This window comes from Ptychodera flava, unplaced genomic scaffold (genome assembly GCF_041260155.1).
Source record: "Ptychodera flava strain L36383 unplaced genomic scaffold, AS_Pfla_20210202 Scaffold_31__1_contigs__length_3010019_pilon, whole genome shotgun sequence".
In the NCBI taxonomy this organism is placed as follows: Eukaryota; Metazoa; Hemichordata; class Enteropneusta; family Ptychoderidae; genus Ptychodera; species Ptychodera flava.
Window position 1 is genome coordinate 2,880,859 of NW_027248353.1, and position 18,416 is coordinate 2,899,274.

Sequence of the window (18,416 nt, forward strand, 5' to 3'; positions counted from 1 at the left end):
GGAAAGTTGATTAGTTGTGTAAGAGAGATAATTTTAGAACAGTAATTAGCATGTCAATAAAAGTTCTAGATTGTTCTTATATGCCTTTATAAAAGGGACGTGCACAGCTTCCAGTCAGACTTTTGGGATCGTGTCTCTTGTGTGTTACTAAACTCCAGCAGTAGTCATTCTCAAGACTTTCCAGACCTTCACTGCCAACGCTGGATTTACTCTGTGGACTTTGTGCAACTGCAAGCCGAAGGACTGTTCATTCATCCGACTGACTGCTACAACTCTGAGACTGGAGCTTTGCCGTCCCAGCTGAGATAAGTAGTCTGTACACTTTTAAAGCTTGTACTCTATCCCTGACTTAGCAATTAGTTTTATTTTCGTAATAAATTTTGTTTAAACGTTAACTGCTGAGTTCACCCTTTTGTTCGTTTTCTCTGCACGTAACACTGGCAATTGAGAGAATGTTTGGATGTGTATTCATATTGTGGCTGGGAGGGCGCTAGTGCCCTCCTAGCGCCCTAGCGCACTAGCGCCCTCCCAGCCACAGCCAGGCAGTGCAGCCTCCCCAGCCAGCCAGTGCAGATACAATAAAATATTTGAACTAGCAGATTGGTACGTGTGTAATACCATATAAACGAATATATATATATATATATATATATATATATATATATATATATAATCCCATGGAATTTTTCTGTTTGACGTCATCGTATATATTATATATATATATATATATATATATATATATATATATATATATCTTTATATATTTATATATATTTATATATAATTATAGGCGAAGTTGAAGCACAAATACTTAGGAAAACTATTGTAAAAGCTGCCTACAAAATTGCACATCTTTCAAAGAGTATCTCACCATCCATTGATCGTCGGCTATGAGTGATATGTCATTACTGATTATCGAAATATTCGAGCTCGACAAAGCGTGACATTACATACATTACGCGAGATGAAGGCATGGCTTTTAAATGATTTTGTTAAAACATTTGTCGAAAGGGAGTGTTTGTGTGAAAAGAAGCCGTTATAAACACTGTATGCATGTGTCCTGTAAAGGTCTGAATTTTATGATACCGATGGTGAGTTACTGTTTGGCATACTATATCACATACTTGAACTTTATCGTGTCATATATTGTTCTTATCCCAATAATTACATTCTTTCTATCTTAATTGCTGCAAAGACCATGGAAATGTTTGCCGAAACAGATTGAGAATGTTATGACTCTACTTAGCAAATTTCTGAGTCATACATTTTGTTGCACTTTCTGGATATTGACATTCGGGTGTATGCGTAAGTTTTACGACGATTGTATGAGTAAATATTGTGCAGGGCTAGTATTACGGCGCGAATTAAAACGCGTATTTACTTTTCACACTAGCTTTAAATCTGTTTTCTTCTGGACAAGTGACCGACGCAATCGAATGCATTCCCTTGGAACAGCTTGAAATGGCGTTGAAAGTCGATCAGTTTGCAGAAATCTAGACATAATTCGTCATGGGTAGCTTAAACGTAACAAATGGAACCCTGGACCAATTTTCTATCATCTTGGTCTTGCCGCCATGTGAAATTTTCGAGATCACTGTCGGTAGCGTCGGCGTGGTGGGTAACTCGTTCGTCATCATGGTGATGCTGGGTGTGAAATGGCTTCGCCGACAGAACAACAACAAATTTGTGGTGAGTCTAGCCTTTGCTGACCTCATTGCCAGTGTCTTCATTATCCTCCGCAGCTTGCAGGAAATTCTCCATTTTGACTCCAATCTGACCTGGGAGGTGTACTGCCGAGTGGTCCACGATACAGTACTCTGGGTGAACTTCACCGCATCGGTCTTTAACCTGGTTGCTCTGACCTTGGAGAGATACTTTGCTATTGTCCATCCCTTGAAGTACTTTAAACTGGCAACCCCAAGGAGGACAGCTGTTGTCATAGCGACGACATGGTTATTGTCTATTATTCCACAGTTGTTCACTATCACCATAGATACCTACGACGAGGAGAGTGAAAGCTGTGTGTATCAATGGCCACCATCTCCATGGATACGCGTCTTTGTTGGTGTGCTTATCGTCTTATCTACTTATATAATACCTCTCATAATAATGACATGGTCCTACAGGAAAATTCTCCGCTCCCTGGCGCTCAGCGAGAAGCGTACACGAACGTCGCACTTCTCGCGAGAGTTCAGGACTGTCGTAGCCAAAAGGAAAATGGCGAAAATGTTCATAGCGATTTGTCTAGCGTTCGCTATCTGCTGGGGGCCAAACCAGTGTTTATTTCTGGCTGCCAACTGCGGCTACAGCCTGGACTATGACGGCAGCGCGTACAAGTTCTCCCGGGGACTGGTCGCCGTAAACTCGTGCATAAATCCCTTCATTTATTCTTGCGCCAACAAGAAATTTCGCGCTGGCGTGAAAGTTTTACTTCGCTGTGTCAACAAGGTTGGCAACTCTTGGTCGTCAGAACCTAACGACGTGGAATGTGTAGTGCAGAGGAGAGCAACATGGCCGAAAACATCGTACAGATTTTGAACAATAGCTTTCCAAGTTACCACCTGGATATTTTAGGAAGACTGTGACAGATGCTCTTGTCTTAAGATAATATTCACAACTTCATGCCAAGGAACTGTTTCTTGCCTTCCACCAGAGCCTCTTTGAAAACTATCCTTATCACGATTCCCACAGACGTGCAAAGTTTCTTATTCAAAGAAGTTAGTAAATTATTTCTTTTCCTACATACGTCGTGGAAAGTGAACCAAACTATGGATTTTCCGGGGTTTTCGAAAATTTCCCTCACAAAGACCACATATATACGTTCTGGTGCTATCGTAGACATATACAAAGGTAATTGTGAATAAAAATAAAAGGGTGTATATTTGGGGGTAAAAAACCTCAATTTTAGTATTAATGATAATAGTTATTTTAACCGACTGATCCATTAGCTCAGTTGATAGAGCATCCGTAATGTGTACGGGGGTGTGGGTTCGAGTCCCGCATGGGTCACTTTTCATTCACCACTGTATTTCATAAAAAATTCGTATGGTGAGTCATTTCAAAGTTAATTTAAGTTAAAATATTTGACGCCATTTTCTAAAATGTAATAATTTTTACTTGAAAGAAGAGTATTCGTAGAAAAAAGGACTATTTTATTTTGCATTATTTTATTATCCTCATTCTAAAATGGCAAGGGTTGAAAAACTGACATTAAAAGAGAGTGATTAAAATCATGATAACCAAAATTAAAATGCCTCTTATTCAAAAGTTAAGATTTTTATCGCCAAACGAAATAGGCGTTTTGTAATATAGCATTTAAAGAACATAATGTGAAAATTTCAAAAAAATTGACCCAGCCAGAGTGGAGTTAAATCTTTGGAAATTTTGAAATTGGAAGGAAAAAGAAGCAAGGAAATCGGGTGATTTGCATACATTTGCATAAATTAACACTTCTTTATCACGCAACTTACGACTGCTTGACAAGCTAAAAGGTGAACCCAACCAATATTTTAATCTTGGGTTAACAAATTAATTAATTTGAATGAATATTTGCAAAAAAAGTAATGCTTGAGCAAAATACGCTGTGTAGGGTGCAGCGCACCCTTAAAATTCCTTTTGACTCCTTTTGATTGTAGACATTTTCAAACATTTATAACATTAGTTGTAATAATGATAGGTTGATTTGGACGAACTTTTATCGCTGCTACTTAGATGTCATATTTATTCATTGTTGACTGAAACGTTTATTATCATCATTTCGGTCCTTCCAATCTCTCAGCTTGAGAAATGCTTAATTCACCGAATTTACTGTACGAAGTCTTTGTCGCAGAGTAAAATTGCATAATAGTTAAAGGGACATTATTTGTATCTTTTAACCTTATATTGTTGCAAACGAGAAGTTGATAATGTTGTTCGACTTATTGATAGATGTCTAAAGAACGGTCGACCATAGACAACTTCCATCCCGTTTGCGTACGCTGTATAGAAAAACCTTGGGTCAGAGGTTAATGGTGGTCTACCGTTGACCAGCGATCAGACCACATTGCTAACTGCTATCTAGGCCGCTGTAAGCATCCGCGTGTAAAATAAACCATACGAAGTGAAAGTCGAGAGCGGCGCAGTGTAGCAGTTTCGGGATTCCCTATTACCGATGCCGTTTGCTCAGTTACATTTTGACGGTCAGTTTTTCATGGAGATCTTGACGGCCAATCCTCAGTGAATCCTGCTCTTTAAATAGATACACCATTCTTTGCTGCTACAGGGCACATTTTTGTAATGGGCATTTCAAATGCCTACAAGCTGCAAGAAGCCGACGACTCGGACAAGGCCTATAATTGCGGATTTTTTCGTCTCGTTTGTACCTCCATATGTAGACTTGCCCAAAGCCTGTGGGCATAGAAATGTCAAAACAGAGTACAATGAAGGGATAAACTTCAGTAGACAGTCACGCTATTGTCGCGGTGATCGCGAAATTGAAGCATATACAACATACGGGCCTCTACTGTCCCGGTCTACTGTCTATGATTGAACTTGAAGCTGCTTTGGGGACTGACACGTACCATCATGTACATTGTTAGGTGAAAGGTAGCTCTGCCTGGCAGGGTTGTGCCAAATCGCTGGCAGCACCTCGGTTGCGGCGTGCAGTTTCTCCACCAAAAACAACCCATTTTTAATCCCAAACTCGCACTTTCGTTTTCGAGCACACCCGCCGCACCTGGGTACACGATTAGCCCTGCGTACAGGTCTTTGTGTTCCCGTCGTTATACGGCAAGAAGGCCGTATGACGCCGGGAACACACAGACCTGTGTATGCAGGGCTAGGTACACAATGTGCTCAGCTGCGCTTGTAAACTTACGCGAAACCCACTTTGGGAGTGGGTAGGAGGCACGGCGGAGGCCGTAAGCGATGTATAGGGTCTCGGCAACTGTCATTGCGATGTACTCACTTTTGGTTCAAAATGCGATTCAACTGATACAAATAATTACACGATGCATAGAGAATAACAACATTCGAACGTATCTTGTGTATCGAGAGGTGACTCCAATCGCGAGCAGTATCAATCGACAGTACAGTACCCGCTCGGCGCGGTGTCACGATGTCACAGAGATGCTACACCGTGACGTGCACTGTTCAGTCCGAGTGCGATGTTTCCAAGTTCAACAAGTGATCATGTCGTGCTTGTAAAATGAACCAACGTAATGGCAAGAAAATGCCCTAAAAATCTTAAAAGTTGACGAAGATTTGCGAACGATCAAATGCACAGAAAATGCACTACTCTGTACCTGTTTCACTATCACCACAGCAATCTGACATCGTTTTAGTTTTACCATTGACCCAATTGCGTTTATGGTTTTATTTGTTTCACAGTCCGTGTCATCGATACTAAAATCAAACTTACAAGCAAATGCCCTGTTTATTTCACTATTTGACAGTAGTTTGTGAGACGTGCATTTGTTTATGCGCCGTGAGCTCATCGATATGCACTGTGCTGAAGTAAGTGTGTACATGGATGTAAAAAATAGACATTCATGGTGTGTAGGTGATGGCCGCTCAGCGTTCTAGCTGTACTTTGATAGTTGACGTATGCGTAGTAATATTGGTTATGTGCTAGGGTTCAATCATGGCGGTTGGTTCAAATCGCCCGGACGCCCTTACCAAAATTGAAGCTTGCTGTAAAGAGAAAGAAGGTGGTTTTACATATTCTTGAAGCCGTCCATAGTCACAATTTAGGTCTCCTATTGATTTGACCGGGGATTTCAGTCATCGAAAAAATGACAAAAATAATGAAAAGATACAAATAATGTCCCTTTAACGCATGTCAATATAACTAGTACAACTACTTTGTGGTGGGTTTTTCCTTGTGTTTCCACTTCACACGATCAGAACCGTTTTGGGATAATTCCATGATAAGAGATTTCGGAGGAAAACCTGAACTTGCTTTGTACATTATGGGTTATATGCAATTCTGTCTTTTGCGTCTGGCGAAAATGAAAATTAATTAACCTGCTCAACATTATCTCCATCACATATATTTGCTCCTCATGTAATTAACAAAAATATTTCTATTGTAATTTCTGCAGATCTTACAGTTTTATTGAACAAGTAATATAAAATAGGAATAATACTCGCTATGTTACTACTTTCATCATTACTGAAAAAGCTTGTGTAATATTTACTATTTTGTTGTAGGGCGGGTTGTCATTGTATTTTTTGTTCAATAAATTTCCAAACTTATTGCCAATCTACCCTACATTTACGGCTTCAGTTCACTGGATGATACCTTCAGCAAATATAAACTATAATCATCACTATATGCTTTTCCGTAATCTCCCCCTTTGCTTCAGACACAATAATGTGAATGCAATTGTCTGATATCAATTAGTAATGAGTAAAGATTTGTGCGAGATTTCAAATGTTCCTCCCTAGGCGAAATCGAAAGGAAACCTACTTTTTTCGTCGGGAACTCTCCACTCACTGGACTTCAGAGCGTATAGTTGTCACGTCGGGTTGTTTGTAAACTAGTTTACGTCAAGACCATTGCGTTCTATAGGCACAGAACTCCACATAGCTTGTGTTTATTCAATGTGATTACAGTCACAGATCAGGGTTCTTTCCCGGCAATGCAGTAAATCTCTGAGCTGTAGGGAACGTGTCACTGCGTGTATAATCTTTAAATAAAAGTAACCTTGGGTCAGTTTCGTGAATCGACGAATCATCTAGTACAAATACGTAGCTAAGCTTTGAGACTATCAAAGATCTGAAGATTAAGTTACGATTTAAATTACCAGGTTCAAGTAGTACATTGAATCAGTCTTTTAACAATGACTCGAGATGTTACCCCGCCCCACGGGATATCATCATTTCTACAGTCAAGGATGAGTATTGTGCGGGGAGGTCTTCTTGTTGACCGTGTATCTTGACAATGATATGACCTAGAGAAGGTATATTTTAAGTCCCAAGTACTATATTTAGATCTACCCTTCATTACGCAAGGATGTTCGTATTATTCTGAGCGTAATCCCTTAGCATTTCACATCACATTTCAGCCGATAAAATCCATTAAAAATGTACTGCTTTTAGGCGATGTTAAAAATAAAATCACCGTCTACAAATTAGACAAAACACGTTACGTTTCTACCATTCATTGTGATTGGTTAGATTGTCCAAGGTCCCTGACGACAAATATGTTTGACATTTGAAATGAGTGTTGTACCTTTTGCTGTCCTGAAATGGGACTGTCAAGACCAGAAAAAAGTAAACGAAGTTCGCATCTTTTACCAAAAACCTGAGAAACTGTGGGCAATTTAAAGATGTGAGCGCGATTATTTACTTCTCAGACAAGTTTTTGTTTAGATTGACGGCGTTCATGATGTCTGTTATCAGGATCAGATGTGCGGATTAATAATTTATATATTTCGAAGTCCACTTTTTTATGTTCCTTTAACATTTATCATTAAATTTGTTTCAACGACTGTCAAAGACAAACAACGCACTAACATCATGTTTATTGTTAATGTCAACAAAGTTTGAAAACCAGGGATACAGGATTGACATTTAAAATCTGGACGCCGTTAAAAACAGTAAAATAGTGCATGTCCTCCAGATATGTCTCATTTTTGACAGCCCTGAACGATTTAGATACACACTGAGCCATGATTTGGTGAAACTCAATGCAGAAAGTAAAGCAAGACGCCATGTACTTGAGGAAGACGTTACAAAGGGTCATTAGCGTGGTCAATGCCAGAGGACTATCTACTGACGTCATACATGACATTTTCAGCGAAGCGACGCCAGCCTTGAAGTTTCAAGTCGTTGAGTTTGGTCTGACGCTCCATTATTGTAAGGAAGAATTTGGTTTTCTGATTCAAATCATTAAGTCCATGGAAGTTCGCCTTTCTATTTCTGTTTCTCTTGAAATAGATGAGAACAGCTCACTTGTCCATCGGAATACCTTCATTTAAGAAATAATTCATATTTGACCGTATAAGGAAACTGAACTACTTTTGATGGTTTTGTCAGCAAGGGGCACGTCGAGAATAAAATCGCACTACTTTCCAATCAGCATTTACACAATCATTCATGGCAATAAATAACAGAGAGGAAACGACTAAACAAAATAAAACGAAATACGAAGAATTAGATCTCCCTCCCTTCAGAAATTAATTTTTTGGATCATATGGCAATGTGAAGAAATTGCACTCCTACCCAGTACACTTGTCAACAAGATTTGATGAAGGCTTTTCGAAATAAAGTAATATTTTAATGTTCAGTGTGGACACATCTTTTAATGTCAAGATATCTTTTGTCGTGAACGAGTCTATGCAAGAGATTGCAGTCGAAAAATCTTCAATTATCTGCCATTCGTGCATTCAACATAAAATAGGTCATAAATGCACAGGTATCGCGCTTTGATTTTCCAGATCCAGGCCGAACTTCAGGACAATTGCTCATTGTATTAAGTTACTGCAAACAAAATACCAGACTTCCAATTGAGCATTTAAGTGCTCCCCGGCAAAGACATGAGATCGGAAATTCCTTGACTTTATCACCATCCGTCACGATCAGTACTGAGCGTCACTAAGCGTTCAGTTTATTTTTACACGACACAGGGTACAAGTTATGTGCCATAAATTCATAAGATTAACAATAGTGTAATTTCATCTCTATCGTTTATTTTTACCTGTACAAGTGTGTGTGATGGTTTTGTGTACATGTAAACACGCTCGTTTCAAGCAGGACAATGGATGTCACAGTGCCGTGCTTAGAGTAAGTAGTGGGATGTATGCCAGGGTCAGCAATTTGCGGTCAAGACCTCGTTATGATCCAAACTTTTATATTAGCATATTCACAACATTTTGCTAATCCCTAGACCAGTGACTGAGTCATGCGGCAGCGCCCCCTGGCAGCGATACAAGTCACAAATAACGTTCCGTGTCAATGCTGTTACGTTAACTGGCAACGGCACTTTTGTAAGTCAAAAAGCCTAGACTAGTGACAAAATGAAATTTATAAAATGAACATAAATTCAGCCGCTACAATTTCTTGTTCTTTCGGCATCCTTTTGCGAAATATGACCGCATCACAGCTATTTCAAGATTTGAGGAAGAGTGTGTGTCTTCGAATCTATTGTATCACTGGCAGGTACGTCTGTAAAATACCGGAGACAGAAATTGTTTCAGCAATGGAAAACATACTTCTCTTGCAAAATTCCCATGAAATCTTATCTTCCATGACATTATATGAATGTGTTGCAAAGCATCGCCCCATTTGGACATGACGTCACACCGTATGTGATAAAGCAGTGATGTACCAGTGTGTATAAACGGGCCCCTCAACTAGCTTAGAAGTCTAAAGTAGTAACAAAGGATGTTTACATTATACAGGAAATTAGGGGTTGCAAATATATATGATTAAAACGCGGAGATTATTTAAAAGAAGAGTGGTCTTTTGAATTTCTGATTTTAGAACTATATGCTACTGGACCGTTTGGCAAGTGTACCATTGTGAACAAAGTCCGTTGTTGATGAGTCGTAGGAGGATTAAGGCATTGGCCATGGCTTTTTCAAGATCCGTACCAAAGGCAATAAAACCTTAAAATTTTGCCCAATGGACTATCATTTCACTTGTCATTTTACAGTCCGTGTAACTATAGACATACTGCTCGCACCGGAATGTCTCGACCGTCGATCTTGTGAACCTCTAGCATCACAACAGATTCGATTCCCATTTAGAGACGATGATTCACGTATGTGAACTTGGATTTGCCGACAGGAGCACCCGAAGATTTCGATATACAGTTGTACGCATGCCTGTGTTCCTATGGTAACTGTAATAAGAAACCTAATCGAAGCACGAATATTCACATCGGTGTTTCGGATACATCTGAGTAGTCTACAAGATTGCCTGGATATCTGCTCCTGATCATTTTTTTTCGCTGGACCGTTTGGTAAGTGTATCATTGTGAATAAAGTAGGTAGTACTATTCACACATTCACTGCAATTTCCAAAGAGTAACTTAGAACTATTTCGTGTTCTTTCAAGCACAGTTTCTCCATCTTCAACACATCGATTCTCTCATTGATCGGAGTTTCTGCCCTGACAGTCTTCGTCTTAATTTGCTCAAGGCGTATTTTTATTGTTCCTTTCGGTAGATACGCTTGATCACACGAGGGACTGTGACTTGATCAAGCTAGCTTCATTGATAACAATATGTCATTTCATGCATGATCTGTCCAGTAGAGATGCCTCATTTCAGTGTCGCAAACAAGTTTTTGTTCAGTAACTGTCATGTGACACTGAGCTGACCAGGAATGGTGATAAACGTCGTGAAAAACGAATAACTTGATTGGTATAGAGCCATGCACGTCATCATGTCATTTTGATATATAACTACATCAATAATTAAATGCGATCTCCTATAATTTATTTTCTGACAATATCACACTCTGAAGGCTCTGTTTGTGTCTCCCTGTTTTAATTTTCTTCTTTTGTTATTTTTATGAGACTCCCTACGTCTCGAAATTAAAAAATATGGTGATGATGAAATAGTGTCATGTTTTTTGAACATTTTAATGTCACCAGAAACTATATTAATCATCTAACAAAGCTAAACAACAATCCAATTGAACAAGTAACAGTGTGATACAAATTACGGATCTGACTTGGATAACAGAGAACATTGTTACATATTGTACACATCTTGTCAACTAAAGGTGATTCGAAACTAGGTTTTTACATCTCTCTCTCTCTCTCTCTCTCTCTCTCTCTCTCTCTCTCTCTCTCTCTCTCTCTCTCTCTCTCTCTCTCTCTCTCTCTCTCTCTCTCAAAAAGATGACGATGATATGGCAATGCCAACAGTTCGAATTGATCTTAGTACACTAATGCAGCTAGAAAGGAACTTTGGCTCCAAATCGGCTTAAAAATAGCGGTGCATGTAAAACAGATTCCTATTGGCTATAGTATTTTCCCGAGGCGTTTGGAACGCGCACGCCTTGTCTTCTTTGTTTATTGTCTGGCAACGACTACATAGGGCTTGTTTTGCTACCGTTCGTTCTACGCTGTATTGAAATAGATCGAACACATGAGCGCTATTCTATCGACGCCGTGAGGTTTCGAACACCCCCTCCCTGAATCCTTGGCCAGACAGAACGCCACGACCGTAAGCTTACTCTCAATTCACATATAGGTACAAATAATGCGAAGGAGATTAAGAACGCTGTATATTAATATTGTCGTCTGTCTTCATTTGTATCAAATATATCTTTTTTGGCAATCTCTAGTTCGCGCCATTTCTTTGAAAGAAGGCACAACTTTTATTTCAACTCGTGTGCCAGTTATCAGAGCATATTCACTTGACTGTTGTCTCCTTTACTGGGCCATTTAAAGAAAATTCTTTGTTTGCCGTCCTTGGATTTTTGGAAAACCTACCAGCCAGCCAGGCAAAAACACAAACACAGACACAAAATTAACATAAGGGCATTTTTTATCTGGTTTCTTTTGGAAAAGTAATATTTTTATTTGTAATAGTGTTAACAATGTGTTTGTTTTCTTAATTTTCTCTGAAAACCTACCAGCACGTGGACAGCAAATAAAGACTTTTATTTAAAACGCCTTAATTTGTTTGCTCATTATTCATTGTAAATGTTATAGCAGCTTTTACGAAATAATTTCAATGAAGTCGTTTATATTTTAAGAATTCCTAACCCCAAACTCAACATGACACATTGTTAAACAGAATACAATAACAAACGAATTTCAACTCACATGATTTTTTTATTTCTGCGCACCAGCTGGGGGCGCTAATCTCTAAGCTTGTTGAGTAAATAAAATATTTTATCGGCTTAGTTTTTTGAGAATCGGGAATTTTATTTTCCCCGTAGAGATAACGAGATCACACAGGGATGGCGGTCATTTTCGATTTCAAATATCTGTGAAAGTTTGAACAAAGGTATTTCATTATTGAGGATCCCTGATATTTTCAATCTTTCTTTTGATGAAATGTAGCGTGGAACTACCGCTCTCAGCAAACGTCCATTAGCTTCCTTCGTGAGTGTCACATGTCAATGCATAGCATTGGCAGACGACACGTATGCCATTATAAAATCGATGGTCTGCGCATGCCTTGAAGGTAAGTCCAGCAAACATTCGCATTGGCTGTCAATACGTAACAGAAAGACCTGAATTCATTCGATTTCGAACACTTCTTTATCATTTCGTGGAACCCACTCTCACCCTCGGGGAAGGTTTTGTCTAATTTATTTATAGCATTCCCGCTGAATCAGTACTCACGATGCTGTTACTGCAAACGTGCCTTCTCTTTGCCGACACAGTGTTTACTTCGCCGTCACAGTGTTTACTTCGCCGTCACAGTGTTTACTTCGCCGTCACAGTGTTTACTTCGCCGACACAGTGTTTACTTCGCCGTCACAGTGTTTACTTCGCCGTCACAGTGTTTACTTCGCCGTCACAGTGTTTACTTCGCCGTCACAGTGTTTACTTCGCCGTCACAGTGTTTACTTCGCCGTCACAGTGTTTACTTCACCGACATAGTGTTTACTTCGCCGTCACAGTGTTTACTTCACCGACATAGTGTTTACTTCGCCGTCACAGTGTTTACTTCGCCGACATAGTGTTTACTTCGCCGACACAGTGTTTACTTCGCCGACACAGTGTTTACTTCGCCGACACAGTGTTTACTTCGCCGTCACAGTGTTTACTTCGCCGACACAGTGTTTACTTCGCCGTCACAGTGTTTACTTCGCCGTCACAGTGTTTACTTCGCCGTCACAGTGTTTACTTCGCCGTCACAGTGTTTACTTCGCCGACACAGTGTTTACTTCGCCGTCACATATGAGGGCCGTTTTATGTTTTCATTCTTCTTGCATTTATTATGATGTATAAAACCTTTGACAATTGTCCTGTTGTCGGCCAAAAACTGTTAATGTTTTTTACGGCAATAAGGAGCGGAGACTGCAAGCGCATAATGATAATAGCGCGAGCTGCCGTTAATACATATTTTGATATTTCTCTTATATTTTATTTTTCGTCGTTTCTTCTTCTTTATTTTTTTTTTGCATTGGGGCCGTTGATGATTAAAACACGTACATGACAAACGTAAATCATGGTGTTAATTAATGAGAGTGTTTCGGCTTCATTTCGATTAACGTGCGTAAATTTACCCCTAACAACCGCGCCTACGCCATAGAAACCGTCTGTATGGGTGATATTCATCATCATTTATAAGATCTTTTCTTTATAATTAAATGATTGTTTTTTAAAGGCCGATCAGAAGAGTTAAAGTTACAAAAAGCGTAATTCAGCAGTTTGTAAAACTTTTGGAGATGTTCATATCGTAATGCTGTCATTGGCTTTTCGTGCATCAAAACCTTCGTTGAACGGACAAGTATGGAGTACTAGTGTGCGTTGAGAATGGAACGAACTGAGTTTTCACTTTTTTACGGTGTGCGTGTTTTGATTATCAAAGTCCTCTGGTTGCGTGAACGGGGATATAGTTCATTGACCTCAATACCTGCCGTGAACGGAGCCCCCATCGTTAGACAAACTCAGCACGTCGCTTGGGAACGGTCACAGTGCTACTTGTAAATAAGTAACTATCAGCCCAGGCTTATTCATATCAAATGTTGAAAAAGAGGTCACTAGCTATTATAGAAGTCATGGTAGCAATGTTATCGTAACGTTTATGGATTTGAAATATTTTTGAATTTTGAATTTGAAATATTTTCTCATTGATCCGCTCTACTATATTATTCAGAAGCGAGGTGACAATTGAACAGGCTCGAAATCAAACTCCTGTCTGGCTTACGAGCCCTGCGAGCGGACGATGCTGGCAAAGTAACAGGAGAACGATTCAAAGTGAGAGGCAACCTATCGTGTATGTCATCATGGGTAATTTACTCGATCGTCTGCAGAAAATGTCAACTAATGTACATTGGCGAAACACGGAATATGGTCAAACAACGACTTTCCGGCCACCGAAGCTGTATCCGTAGACAACAGTATAACACTAGCCAACTTGTAGCACCACACTTCAATGAATCTGGACATTCGGACAGTGATCTCGCGGTTGTCGTCATCGAACAAATCACAAACAAAGACCCCGTCATGTTGGATTTTAAAGAGACATTTTGGATAAAGAAGTTGAAGACATTGTATCCAGATGGCTTGGACACCGAAACCCCTCTGTCCTTTTAACTGTCATCCTTCATTCACAAGTTCCTTTCCATTGTTGCAATTTACAGCTGTCTTTGCGTCGACTGTTCTGATAATCAATTTTCACAATTGATTTTGCATACTTTCAAGCCTTAATAGTGGCACATGTACTTGGGTTCTCCAGTTGGACCTGACGATGCCCTGTAGACAGGGCGAAAGCTAGTCACCATGAAAGCTATTTTGTTGTGTCTTGTTAAGACCATCCTCACTTCCCATATATATATATATATATATATATATATATATATATATATATATATATATATATATATATATATATATATATATATATATATATATATATGGGTAGACATGGCTATGTTTAGAAATATTTTTCTTTCAGTTCAGTCGACTTGTATACCCATCTCTCTCTCTCTCTCTCTCTCTCTCTCTCTCTCTCTCTCTCTCTCTCTCTCTCTCTCTCTCTCTCTCTCTCTCTCTCTCTCTGCAGTCAGCTTTAGTATGTGATGACGTCATGTTGGCTCGTGAGGCTTTGCAACTCCTCACTCATGATTTCTTCACTTTATTTGCTTTATGTTTCGAATCATCTCTTCAATATTCGTGGTAATGTGTCCTTTTCGTTGCTGTTGTCGAAAATTTGATGTGACTGCCATGGAAACGCCAATTTGAAAAGCCCCTAATTGTCCCACAAAAAGAACCCATTCACTGATAGAGGGCGCTGTCTTAGGAGTGAAAAAAGCATTAGAAAAGCAACATCTCAGAAAAATCAAAATTACGCACATATAGACAATGCAATAGTTTATTGGAACCAGAACCAAAGAAAACAGACAAATTATATGCAGTTGCATATTTTCGGTGTTCTACACTGATGCTGGCCATTGAAAAAGGAGAGCGACACAAAGTCGACTCTACACACATAATTTGCACCATCTGTAAGCAAGGTGTTGTAGATGAATACCATTTTCCTCTAGTATGCCCTTTATGTTGATTTAAGGATTTCTCTGTTACCTCAAGAAGTTATTGTGGAACCAAAATTGAACAAGTTTAGGAAACTATATGTGTACAACCAATCCAACACTCCGGATCAATCTTTGTTACTGTCTGTGTGAAGTGTCCTCGGGTTGGTGGGTACCCATGCGCGTTACCAAATTCACGGAAAAGGGGGTGTTTTTCTTCAGTCATCTCGGAGATTCTAGGTCCGTGAAATCGAGAAAAAGGGGTACTTTTCAGAGTAACCTCCGAGATTAGGGTAGCCCTTTCATAATCTCCCTAGGACACTAAATCTGGTCTAGTCTCACTCACAAAGAAAATGAAAAACAGTACCGTACGTTTGTATGTACATATGACTATACATGCCCATCACTTAGGGTCCCCCCCCCCCAAATCAAATTTGTGATGTATGTACATGTATACAAAGTCAACCTCCAGGGTCAACCCTGGAAGTCAACATACTAACCTCCTAGATTTCGAAAATAAGGGTATGTTTTTTACAGCTAATTTCTCCCAGATTTGCCACAAATAGGGGTGTTTTTCTCAGAAATATTCTAGGAAAGGGGGACTTTTCAAACTTGGGTAACAAGCATGGGTACCCACCAACCCCGGGGACTGCCACCGCCGGGGAAGTGTTTACACTTAGATCAACAGTCACTGATATGGCTAGTCCTCCAGCTGCAAATTGTCAATAAGAATGTCTTTATGCTTCAACTTTCTATCACATAGGTTCACTGTTTCTCTCAATATAACCAGGTTAACGCTCGCACATGTATTCTCATGTCGCATGGATACTATTTACTGTATCCCCCCCCCCTTGTATATGGCCAGAGGCCTTAACTCCATTGGAAGCTTATTTGGCTTGCTAGGTGGGACAAAGTGACCAGAAACTTGACATAATCTTGCCCTTTCACATACATGCATCAAGGTCAAAATTCGAACTCCCATTTTGGACTCATAGTTCAAGTTGCATTTTCAACTTTCGAATGCCCTTTTGGACTAACACCCATTTTGGACTCGTAGTCGCATTTTTAACTTTCCAACGCTCATTTTGACTGACTCCCATTTTTGGTTTCGAAATCGCATTTTACCCTAAACAACTATATTATATACTTTGACTCATTAAAAACATCTTTTTCATCAATATTTTATTGCTGACAAAAGAAAACTTACAAAACTAAGAAAAGCTGATACCATGTTTCTGAAATTACTGTGATCCATCAAAGTTTAATTTTCTCCGTAAACATTAGTAAAAAGTCTCCCCATTTCCTTTTATGTTTACAAAGTTTTTTACAGATCGTGATAAAGTGTTCTACCGTCTCCATGTTACAAAAAAAACCACGAAAGTGTAAAGTTGTGTTGTTTCTCACATCTACTTAAAAAATATAAACCCTTGGCTTCCAACAATACAAAATTTGCAAATTTAGGTCAAACGGAATCTTCTATTAAATTCTGCTTTGCTGATACAACATTTCTGAACTGAGAAAATGTGCACCAAGTCTGACTAATGTCGGACCAAAATTCCTCGATCACTTTACATTTATAAAGCAAGTGTATAATAGTTTCAATCTTCCAACGACAAAAGGCACAATCTGAAGTAAGAAACTTTGAATGAATCCATTCTAAAATTTGTCATGAAAATATGATGATTATCTTCCGACGAAATATTCTAAATTGTGTATCAACAGTGATTCTGAAGGAATTAAAATATACCTCGATAACCTATTCAGTAAGTCTGATGTTAAAAAGAATTAAGTCTATTGTCTCTAAAACCAAACACACGAAAAGGGACAACACTGACAACTCACTTTGTTACAAAATACGAAGTCCAAATGTGAAAACATGAATGATTTCGCAGACAGAAGAAGTCATACCTTAAATCTTCATGATCCATAATTTTAAAACTTTTAAAGAAGAATCATGTATATATTATTAATGTAAGTACAAGTTAATTAAACAATCCACAGTCTTAATGATGTTCATAGAAAATATAAATTTTAACAATGCTGATAAAACATACAAAGTCAAAATCCAAACATTTAATTGGCAGAAGACACATCTTTTTTTATCAAGAGTCAAAAGATGTATAAAATAAAATTGAAACGATCAGTCTACCATTGTTAGATTCGAAAATGTGATTGGAAAATGCAGAAGTAAAATGTCTTAAAACGTGCTCACAGTATTGAAAATATCCAAATGAAAAGTTCATTCAAAACCTTTGACCTATGTTAAAAAATCCAGTACAACTATAGGTTCAGAAACATATAAAGTAGTAAAACATTCTTGTTTCAAATTACTTTGCTAATCCTACATCGCTGTGAGCGATGACATCAACTATATTAATATTAACATAATAATTTTTCGCTTCTTTGGTATACAAAAAACCACTCACACGCAAACAATCAAGTAATACTATGCATTCAAATCGCTTCAGCAGATAACCCTTTGCAGTTCAACGATTACGGCGCCACCTAGCGGACATATACAATGTCAGGGGCCGATGGTCAGTGCAACAGAAGCACCCACCGTTAGGCCCTTTTGCAGACAGCATTCAAATTCTCCGTTAGTTCACATCGAGATTTCCAAGCTAAAATATTCATCTTCAAATTCTTGCTAAGGGAAGATGGGTAAAGGCTTAAGGACAAACATTTAGATGCATGGTTGTCCGTAATGTGTGTACAGTGGATTGATATTTCGTCACTATGGGTAAACATACTTCAACCGCTACTTACAAGGAAGATTTTTATGCTATATCGTTGTACAAAGCTACGAAAAATAATGTTACGCAAAAATAGCGTGCTTTATATAAGTAAAATTCTTCCTATGTCACGCTAAACGAAACGCCGAAGCAATCTCTTACGCACTATTTTTCATCATAGCGATGAGGTCAACCTGCGGACGTATACAACATTAACAGTGTGTCTTGGATTAGCAGCAGACTGAATGGACCGTGTTTCCGTTTAAAATCGTGAAATTCTGACCTTTTTTGAGTGATCGGAGTGGAATGTAAGAAATCACAAGTGCTTTGGACCTCGGCCGACCTACAGGTAAAGTTTGAACATTGTATCTATTGATTTGCAGCAAATATGACAAGATTTGACAGCGATGCTTTGATCAATGGTTTCAATGAATACAACTGTCAATGCAATCATGTATAAAATTATCAAAACACAACTTGTAAAAAATATGAAAATTTCAACCGATCGCTTTGATTTTCACTTTCTCAGCTTCATTAC

The 18,416-nt window shown here is 38.8% G+C and overlaps 1 protein-coding gene and 1 long non-coding RNA gene across 2 annotated transcripts in view; both read left to right on the forward strand.

The window, feature by feature from the left end:
* The first annotated feature begins 1,509 nt into the window (after nucleotides 1-1,509).
* On the forward strand, nucleotides 1,510-2,538 carry LOC139127362 (galanin receptor 2a-like). Its single transcript, XM_070693278.1, has one exon. It carries the CDS (start codon nucleotides 1,510-1,512, stop codon nucleotides 2,536-2,538), a length of 1,029 nt encoding a protein of 342 aa, XP_070549379.1.
* Nucleotides 2,539-16,324: 13,786 nt separating this feature from the next.
* Nucleotides 16,325-18,416, forward strand: part of LOC139127391 (uncharacterized) — an 85,947-nt gene continuing 83,855 nt past the window's right edge. The window contains exon 1 of the long non-coding RNA XR_011550992.1: nucleotides 16,325-18,227. This is a non-coding gene — a long non-coding RNA (uncharacterized lncRNA). The remainder of the gene's footprint in view (nucleotides 18,228-18,416) is intronic.

Coding starts and splice junctions, on each gene's coding strand:
- LOC139127362 (XM_070693278.1), top strand. CDS start 1,510: ATGGGTAGCTTAAACGTAACAAATGGAACCCTGGACCAATTTTCTATC.